At 41.5% G+C, this 9,623-nt stretch overlaps 1 protein-coding gene across 1 annotated transcript; it reads right to left on the bottom strand.

Annotated features, from left to right (window-relative positions):
• Positions 1-2,889: 2,889 nt before the first annotated feature.
• On the bottom strand, positions 2,890-8,733 carry LOC147318647 (sulfotransferase 2B1-like). Its single transcript, XM_086309891.1, has 6 exons — positions 6,990-8,733; positions 4,833-5,041; positions 4,618-4,744; positions 4,437-4,531; positions 3,876-4,056; positions 2,890-3,755 (listed from the first exon to the last, which is right to left on the bottom strand). Exons 1-6 carry the CDS (start codon positions 7,123-7,125, stop codon positions 3,640-3,642), a joined length of 864 nt encoding a protein of 287 aa, XP_086166017.1. The 5' UTR covers positions 7,126-8,733; the 3' UTR covers positions 2,890-3,639.
• Positions 8,734-9,623: the final 890 nt, after the last annotated feature.

Raw genomic sequence — 9,623 nt, 5'->3', positions numbered from 1 at the left:
CTCTCTGTATCCTCACATCAAGTTGGAGTGAATCCACATTAATATGATCCTGGGCTTGATTTGGCTTTAGTTACTTCCTGTCCACATTTCCTTGTCTCTGATTGGCACCTTTGTTCCTGTTTACCTTAAGTGAAATCAAGTGGTACAGATTATCATTAATAAGGACTGCACTCCCTTCCCCTCACATCTTTCACTTGCACATGGGGTGGCATGTTTGTTATATTTGCTCTTTTCATTAGGTAGTTTATTTTATTAATTAATTAATTTATCTTGCAGTAAGCTAATAACCCAGAGTCTAGTCTTTGTCCCTTTGTATTCGGGTACAAATACAAAGAGGGGAGCCCTGGAAGGGGGTCACCCAGCCACTATGTTGCAGAAGCCCTAGGAGGTTGTGGCGATGAGCCTGCAGGCTCTGCCGGCCAGCCAGAGAAAACCGAGGTTTGGTCCCAAAGAGAGAAAATCTTTAGGAATTATTTAGAGACAGACAGTTTTAAAATCATTTAACCACTTAATTCAACAAGTCTATGGAGATATATGTCAACGTTTATATGGCTTTAAATGTGTCATAAACAGCATTAATGTGTGTGTATTTTATTCTCTTAGTTCACTTTACGAAAGCACATGGCAACTCCATATAAAAAAAGAACAGATAAAGTCCAGTACTGGACTGTTTTTGTGCTTTTGAGGCCAAATCACCCAGGGCTTCTTAGATTAGACTGACGAGTATTTGAAATGTCAGCAATTCTTGATTATTGTAGTTTCATCACTGATTTATCGGTAGTCATAAATGAAGCAAACGTTTCAATTATCCATGCTTAAAAGTAACAAGGCTTGTTTGGTAGACTCATCTTTGGTGATACTGACACCGATAGTGAAACTGATTAGTCCTGGAGAGCAGCTCAGCAAAACAGCTCACCTACATGTACCTGTGGTTCCATCCTCTAACAAATGCTACTGCTGTCATGATATCATGTGCTGTGTAAATGTGCAGGCAGGAGATTGGACCTAAATGCAGGACTCACAGAACACAAAGGCATGAATTTAAAACGGCAGCTTTCACAGCCGTCACAACACAACACAAGGCGTGGAAAACAAAGGGCTTAAATACAAACTGGAGTAATCAGGGAATGGGCGACAGGAGGGAAACATGCTGGGAGAAATTAGACCTGACGAGACAAGGGAAACAACACTGACATGAGACACAGACTTTCAAAGTAAAACAGGAAACACACAACAGGCACAGACTTGATACAGAACAGAGGAAACGTGGGACACAGGGACAGGAATGACGAGAGACACGACTGACAGGGGCGAACAACATAATTAACATTAAAAGTGAACTAAACCACTACTAATCATAAACCATGATGAAATCACAGAATAATAATAATAATAATACAGAAAACACTCGATCACTGACCCAGGACCATGATAACTGTGTAGTGAGGTGGTTGTGGCTTATACGATTGTCTGATTTTAACCGTATTAAATTTGTATTTACCTCATTTATGTGTTTAACTCTTCAATGTTCCACATTTCAGCAGAGCCATCAATGAATGAACTTCACTTTGGAATGTTGGGTATGTTTGTCAAACGGTACATGCTTTGTCTTCACAGGAGCTGTGTGGAAGAACCGCTCGTCTGCAAGTGCAGCAGATACTGAACTCGACTGTTTTGCCCTCCGCTGGTGATCGTGGAGGTCCCAAAGAACACCAAAAAGCCAAAGAAGCCTTAACCTAAAGTTGCTGCCACATTGTTTTCTACTTTGGCATGTCTGATGCCATATTAGAAAATATTTTAAATGGGTTTAAATGTGAGGAATTGAAGGAATGTCGAATTGTGCTAGATTGTTAGGAGTGTATGTATCATTCTTGATCCAATCCTGCACAGATCCTGTTTGATCTGTTTAGTGTTGAACAATTGCATTTTATTTGTGTGTTTGTGTGAAATTTTAATAATAAATGTACAGTTTTGTGTTGTTTTTTGTTGTTGCTTGCCCTTTCTTACTTGTAAAATGAAAGCAACATTTCATTTTGTATTTGAGTTTTTAAAATAAATGCTGTTAAAAATTTATATATTTTCAGAATAAATTATTAATTAATTAAACAAAATGTACAAATATGTTCATTTATCTTAAAATAGATACTTTTAAAAAAGCTAACTTTTCTCCACTGTTGTCTCCCATTTTACTGTTTTGTTGTTCAATAGTTTCTAAAAGGAATATGATTTGAATAACACTGAACGTTCTAATCTAATAAAATTTGTGCACATTTGGCTCAAATTCGAGCTGGATCAGGTATTACGAGACTCCTCATCTGGTACTGATCTGGTGCATTATGAGTAGATGAAGTGCACGCTATGTGGTGCAAAGTCTGTAATCGCTCATGTAATGTTTAACTATATTTTTTGATTGCCAATTACACTGAGTTCCAGGCGTACTGAGCCTTTTCTTCATTTAGTCCAAAGTTGAGGTAAACAAAGAACAAGTGCGCAATCTAGGAGTTCACAGGGTGCAGTAAAGAAAATGTCCAAGAATGACCATACATAACAATAAATCTAAAATCTAGATTCTAGACTGTTCTTGTAACACATTTTCCTTTAAAGTTGCCCTGCATTATTTTTTTAATTAAGTATATTACACTTAAAGTAATAACACCTGGTTTACATTAAGAGCAACTCTAAATAAAAGCATCTCTGCTATGGCTGTGGAAAAGCCATCATTTATCAGTGAAGGCTGAGACTACATCAGATTATAAATTCTTACACCAATTTTATTAGCCTAAAAAGAAATGGTCCTGAAAAAAAATGGTTTTTTTAATCTGAAGGACTTTACCAACATTTTTCAGTACATTCAGACATCAGATTTATATTTTTACTCCTCTTGCTAGGCATCATTTCTGTTAAATTATCACACAAATAAGCGATAACCTGTATTTTATGATTAAATAATACCAAAGTAACAGAAATTAAGTATTCACATAGTACATTTTAGTGCATGAGTTTAGACTCACTGGGCAAATTATAATTTTTTACTTTTTTTTTTTTTTTTTTAAAGTTAAATCTAAAGTAGTTATTCAATTCCCCCCTCCAAAAAATAACATATTAAAATAATGAAGATGTAAATAATTATTAGAGATAAAAATAAGTTAAAAAGTGCTTACTAAAAAATGACAGATTTCAGCATATTATGTGAACTGGAAAATAAAATTAAAACAGCAGTATAGAGGTATAAAAATCTCACTTTAATTTGTGAGGAATTCAAATGTTGCAACAGTATTTCCTTGTGGGTAAATCAGCACAAATTGTACAATCTTTAATGTCCAGTGCTTGTGGCTTCAGATTTATATCAGGATACACTAAATATTTTGTCAAGCTAGTTTTATCTGTATCTATAAATAGTCTCCATTTAATTTAAAGCATGCCAGTCATGAGAACTTTAATGGACTCAGTGAGGCTTCTGAATCCTGGTTTAATTGTATTAGAAGACATGTGAATAAACGTTGCTACTTCTAATGCTATTTACTCATGGTCCTAATATTGAAACCATAAATAAGTTTAAGAATATTGGCTCAGTTAGCATGAATTACTTGGTCTGAAATAACAGGCCAGGATTTTTGCCACTCCTGATCTCTATGGTGGTCAATCCAGGCTCCATGGCAGAGAGAAGCTCTCACCCTCCAGCTCTTTGGAAATCACAGAGGTGAATCGGGTCAGTTGCTCTGAGCTGAAGTGGTTTTTCCAGTCTCCAGCAATACCTGACAACAAAAACATGTCAAGCTTGAGTCACATAAACATAAAAACATCTGATGAGAAAAGAAATTGATTCTGGGAAGAAATCTAAAAATACACTTTTGATAGAAGATATGGAAACTCGCCTTTTCTTAGAAAAGGAGACTTGTCACTGTCCATGTACACCTTGGGGATTAGACTGAAGTTGGACATGTTGTTGTTCTGCATGCTCTTGAAAGAACAATGCTCTGCTATCTTCTGAATGACTTCCTCAGTCAGATTACAGCCCAGAAAATCGGAGATATGCCTGAGTGATGCAGGCAGGTCCTGGAAGAAACACGGTTGTTATATTATGTGAAACAGTGTGTGTTTTTCAAATTTAGCTTTTAATGAAAGCTCATTCTGAAGTCATTTTAAGATCATACTTTGAAAGGTCAGCGATTTGAGTGATTTAAGCTTCACATTTTTGGCACGATAAAAAGTCTGAGTTTTATTAGTTGAATACTATACGTCCAAACGTAATATGAACTTTGAGGGTTTTTTTAACAGCAAGAATGTTAAAATAACCTTTTCTATTGGGAATATTGCAGACATACTGACAACCCAATGCTCGAAGATAAAGTGTTCTGTACAGTGATCTGTTATGCTTTCCTTTCATGGAAAACAATGGAAGACGTTGTTAACAAAAAATTTTTTAAGTGTTTTACCTGAACCATTTCTTCGTAGGTAATGTACATTATTCTGTCTCCTAGTTCACTGTTTCTCCAGCTCTTTACGTGGTCTGTCCATTTTCCAAACATCACTGCAAATAAGATAGAAATTGGCAAATCATTCACATGCAACCACTCTTCTACTGGTGATAATAGAAGTGCAGTTTTGATCTCTGACCTTTGCCCTCAAGAAATTTATCCATGAACTCATCAAAGGTTCCTGGATCCTCAAGGAAGCCAGCCATCTGGTGGAAGTAGTATGAAGACACCATGATGTCCTTTGGGTTCCTCATGACGTAGATCACCTACAGCAGAAAGAGTGCAAAAACATAATGAGTGTAAAGTCTCTTATATAATCAGGAATGAATTGGGAATATCACACAGAGTCATTACCTTTGCTTTGGAGGCACAGAAGGAAGGGGGCATGAGGCTGTATGGAAAATGTGAGACCAGTGCCCGTGGAGATGCCAGCTTATCCACCACCCGTGCCAGTTGTTTCTCTTCTAGCCATGGGACTCTCTCCCAGTTAGGAATGGTATGGATGGGGGTCAGATCCCCCCCATTCAGCACCAGTGGGAGGATCTCCTGCATCCAGATTGTACCTGAAGAAATAACAGTGAAATAACAATCTGTATTGGAAACTATGCCCGGGCTCAGGAACCCTTCTGAGAAACAATGCCATTGAACACAGTTTGTCATTGCACCACAACTTCAAAACAACATCCTGCCCTGCAAGGGAAAAAAGATCCAGAAAGGCTGTTGTCTTCTTTGAGGCTGACTTCATCTAACAAAGACTTAAGTGAAAGATTTTCCAGAGGTCTGACAAATCAAAATTTGAAAGGGTCGTCCAGATGATTCAACTTCTTTGACCAAGTATACGTAAAGCATGTGTACTTATACTGGATGTAAATGTACCCTCAGTACAAAAATAAAAAAAAACAGCTCTTTGAAAAACATTTCTACCAGCTATTTTTGTGCTAAGCTAACTCAGCCTTACATTTGTTGCTGCTGCCTGCACTGTAGATGGGTGACTTTGCATCAACATGTAAACAGAAAAAATTTATGTAGCCCAACATTACATTAGGATTTAGTAGGTGGGGGAATGCTAAGATCTGTTGGAGTGGTGGGCATAGGGAAAAGAATCACATAAGAACAATTCCCAATGTGAGCTCCAGTAGGATTTTTCTTTGAGTACATGCTGTGATCAGCTAAGGTATGCTGCTGCTCTGAGATTCACTGTTGTTTATGGATTTAGCCAACAGAGATGCTAGATGTTACAGAGTATGAAGCTGCTATAAACGTCAAGCTCAGTGAGTGGACTACTAATAATATTCCCACCATCATTGTCTGTTAAACTGACCATGAAGCCCACAGTCTGCTCTCTACCAGTCCTACAAGGTGCATTATTACAAACAGTAAGCTAACTTGTTGAGCCTTCACTTAACTGCATAGCATTTTCATGCAACCTCTGAATGGGATACAGAGAGTATACTCCAGTTTGTTTTTTAAATAAATAAGGACATTATGTATAATCTCTGAATTTCAAGAAATTCCCACTTTCCCCCCTGCTGTCCTGTCTTACAGCTGAGTATGAAGTGGTGGGAATGAGAATCAGCACCTCTAAGTTTGAGAAAGTTGGCAGAAATGGCCTTTCTCTGAAGGGAGGCTGGTCTCTCCATTAGAGATTGTGCCTCAGGGTAGAGCTGCTACTCTTCCATACTGAAAGGAGCCAGTTGAAGTAGAACCTTCTACTATGCTGTAATAGCTGCAGTGTGTGGTTTAGCATTATGTTGCTGAAATATGCAAGACCTTCCCTGAAAAAGATATTGCCTGGACGGCAGTGTATGTTCCTCTGAAACCTGTATATCCAAGCCGGTTCATTTATGTGCTCTGTAATGGATATTTGCTTTTGGTCTATATCGTTTGACTTATTTGAGCTACCCTCCTAAGCCCTGATGTGCTTATTAGAGGAGTTCCTCTCCAATGGTGGGTGGTCCCTTTAGGCCAAAAAGGCAGGATATCACAGAAAAAGAGGCAGAAAATCACAGAAAAATTAAACTAAAAGTTACTTTTCTGCTCTGAAGGCACCTTTCCAGATGTGCAAGCACTCACTCCATAAGCACAGACCCCCACACCTTCAGATATGCAGGCATTAATTTGAGGAACATTTTTCTGAAACCATTCCACAACTTGTGAATGCTGTTTTCAGAAAGGAACCGCTGCCTAGCGTCATTTTTGAGAAACTCTGCCTCTCTGAGATGATCTTTTGATTCCAAGTCATGTTGCTGACGACCTGTCGCTAATTAACCAAATAAGTTTTGAAATGCTCCTCCATGTGATTATTTTTAGTGTCACTTCCCTTTTCAGTGTTCTTTTGCCCAAATCTCAGCTTTTTTGAGATGTTTTGCTGCCATCAAAACAAATTTCTTAAATATACAGGAATAAATTCCTCCATATATAAAATGTGGAAACTAAAGCTTATCAACAAAAACCATCAGAGACAACTAGAAAAGCTAAAAAGCGACAACAGATATGAGAACAAACACATACCTGACTTCGGATAAGTGATGGCAAACACATCAGTGTCTTCCACACAGAAATTTTGGGCGTACTCCAAGCTCTCCGTGGTGTGGGCCTCCAGGGGCAGGAGGAGACCGTGGTACTTAATGTACTCAGTGGCAGACATGACAGTTCTCTGGATGAGTGAGTCTTCTGTACTATTCTCCTATCCTTCGTTAGAGACTTTCTCCTGTTACGTAGTCAGTGCCCTTTCCCTGAGCACCTCCTTATTTAATAATCTAGTTGGCATGACTGGACCATTCTCCCCCAAGTACGTATACCTTCCTGAAAGGGAACTTTGTATTCCAAACTGCTTTTATATTTCAGAGGTTGAAGCCAAGACCTAATGACCACGGGTTGGTCTCAAATAGTATACTGTCTTTTTATTCGATTACTCTTGGCTTTATGTAGTAAAACTGACTTAAAGAAAATAAAACATAAACAACCTCATGCTGCAGACATTACTGACTGGTCATAGGTTTTGAAATTTTGTTGGGTTGTAATCATCAAGTTATGTTCTCCCTTTCTGTGTCTTGACATAAAGTTGGAGTGATTCCGTGTTAGTATAATGCCTGGCTTGATATGACTCACTGGAATTCACAACCGCAGCAAAGTAGCACGACAGTGTAAACACTACAGCGTTGTTCAGCAAGCTCGTAAAAGCAAGTAGTGTGTGTGCCTGTGTTTATGTCTGTGTCTGTGACCATTGTGCCTTTTCAACAATGACAGCTTTATTGGACTCAAGGGACAACAAATGAGAGACAGAAAAAAATTGGGCCGTGTGAGCTGAACTAGCAAAAAATGAGTGAATACCATTCGTTTTGTACGTCCTCCTTTTTATTCAGTTTTTTCTTACCGAAAAACAATCCTGCGTGAAAAATGGGCTCCTCTCCTTGATGACCTATTTGTCCACATGTGATCTTTTTATTAGTATACTGGATCTGACTGTATTAATGGGCAAAGTTTCACACCAGTAGTTCTTTAGTTTATAAAGAAATACAAGTTATCCTGCATTTGGAGTGAAAGTTCAGGAATGTGTTATTCTTTGCTTGTTCCAGATACAAATTTGATTACTTTCAGATTTTTGCAGCATTCCTGGCTGCTAACTCTTTGCAGAAGACTCACTGAAATTTTGATTCATATAAGCATGGTGTGTATTTTCAAAATACAGAAAGTAAAGTTTTAAATATTATAGGAGTTCTGTCTTTCATCCCTGTAACGGTGGACCCAAGAAATACCAGCCGGAGCGACTTTGACAGTGCAGAACTTTTTATTAAACTCGGGGTTGTACGTGGACACATATACTCCGCGCTCTCTTTCTCTGCTGTCACCTCCGTCTCCGTCTGTCACTGCCAACATATAAAGAGACACAATCACTGTCAGATCCCAGCACACCTGTTCACCCCGCCCCTGCGCCGCCCCGGGAGCTCACTGCGTCACGCCTCCTCTGCAGCTGGCCAAGGACCACACCCACGCCACACATCCCCACCGCCCGACTGAGGCCGGGGCCCATCCGGCCGAACCTACTCCCCCCCCCGCGAGCGAGAGAGGAAATCGGCCACGACCATCTGCGCGCCCGGCCTATGGATCACCTTGAACTTAAAGGGCTGCATGGCCAGATACCACCGAGTGATCCGGGCGTTGGCATCCTTCATGCGGTGGAGCCACTGCAGCGGGGCGTGGTCCGAGCAGAGGGTGAACGGGCGGCCCAGGAGGTAGTAGCGAAGGGAGTCGACCGCCCACCGGATCTCCTTCTCCACGGTGCTGTACCGTGACTCGCGGTCCGTGAGCTTCCGGCTGATGTAAGCGACCGGCCGGTCAACTCCCCCCACCTGCTGGGACAAAACGGCCCCCAGCCCTCTGCTCGAGGCGTCAGTCTGCAGACAGAAAGGGAGGGAGAAGTTAGGTGTGAACAGCAGCGGCTCTCCACAGAGAGCCCGTTTCACCTGCACAAACGCCGCCTGGCACCGCTCCGTCCACTGGACCAGATCTGGGGCACCCTTGCGGGTGAGATCAGTCAGGGGGCTGGTCAGGTCCGCGAACCCTGGGACGAACCGCCGGTAATAGCCGGCCAGCCCCAGAAACCGTCTCACCTCTTTTTTCGTCTTGGGACGCGGGCAGGATGCAATCGCCGCCGTCTTCTCCACTTGAGGTCGCACCTGCCCGCTCCCCAAGTGGTACCCCAAATACTGTACCTCCCTCCGTCCAACCGCACACTTCTTCGGGTTGGCCGTGAGCCCCGCCTGCCTCAGGGACTCCAGCACCGCGGCCACACACCGCACATGCCCCGCCCACGTGTCACTGTAAATGATGACGTCGTCTAGGTAGGCGGCAGCATAGGCAGCGTGGGGCCGCAGCACCCGGTCCATGAGGCGCTGAAAAGTGGCAGGGGCGCCGAACAAGCCGAACGGAAGCGTCACGAATTGGTACAACCCATACGGAGTGGAGAAGGCCGTCTTTTCCCGGGACTCTGTAGACAAGGGAATCTGCCAGTAGCCCTTGGTTAAATCCAGAGTCGTAAAAAAGCGAGCGGTGCCCAACCGGTCCAGGAGCTCGTCGACCCGGGGCATGGGATAAGCATCAAAACGTGACACCTCATTCACTCTGCGATAATCGACACAGAAC

This window comes from Aulonocara sp. 'chitande type north' Nkhata Bay, linkage group LG11 (assembly GCF_057382095.1).
Source record: "Aulonocara sp. 'chitande type north' Nkhata Bay isolate Kocher_YH1m ecotype deep benthic linkage group LG11, A_spYH_male_GT1.1, whole genome shotgun sequence".
Taxonomy (NCBI): Eukaryota; Metazoa; Chordata; class Actinopteri; order Cichliformes; family Cichlidae; genus Aulonocara; species Aulonocara sp. 'chitande type north' Nkhata Bay.
The sequence above is the reverse complement of the archived record's forward strand: the minus strand, read 5'-3'. Positions and strand labels throughout refer to the sequence as shown.

Coding starts and splice junctions, on each gene's coding strand:
- LOC147318647 (XM_086309891.1), bottom strand. CDS start 7,125: ATGTCTGCCACTGAGTACATTAAGTACCACGGTCTCCTCCTGCCCCTG. Junction 4,745..4,832: donor TCTGTGCCTCCAAAGCAAAG/GTAATGACTCTG, acceptor TTTCTGCTGTAG/GTGATCTACGTCATGAGGAA. Junction 3,756..3,875: donor GTCTCCTTTTCTAAGAAAAG/GCGAGTTTCCAT, acceptor TTTTGTTGTCAG/GTATTGCTGGAGACTGGAAA.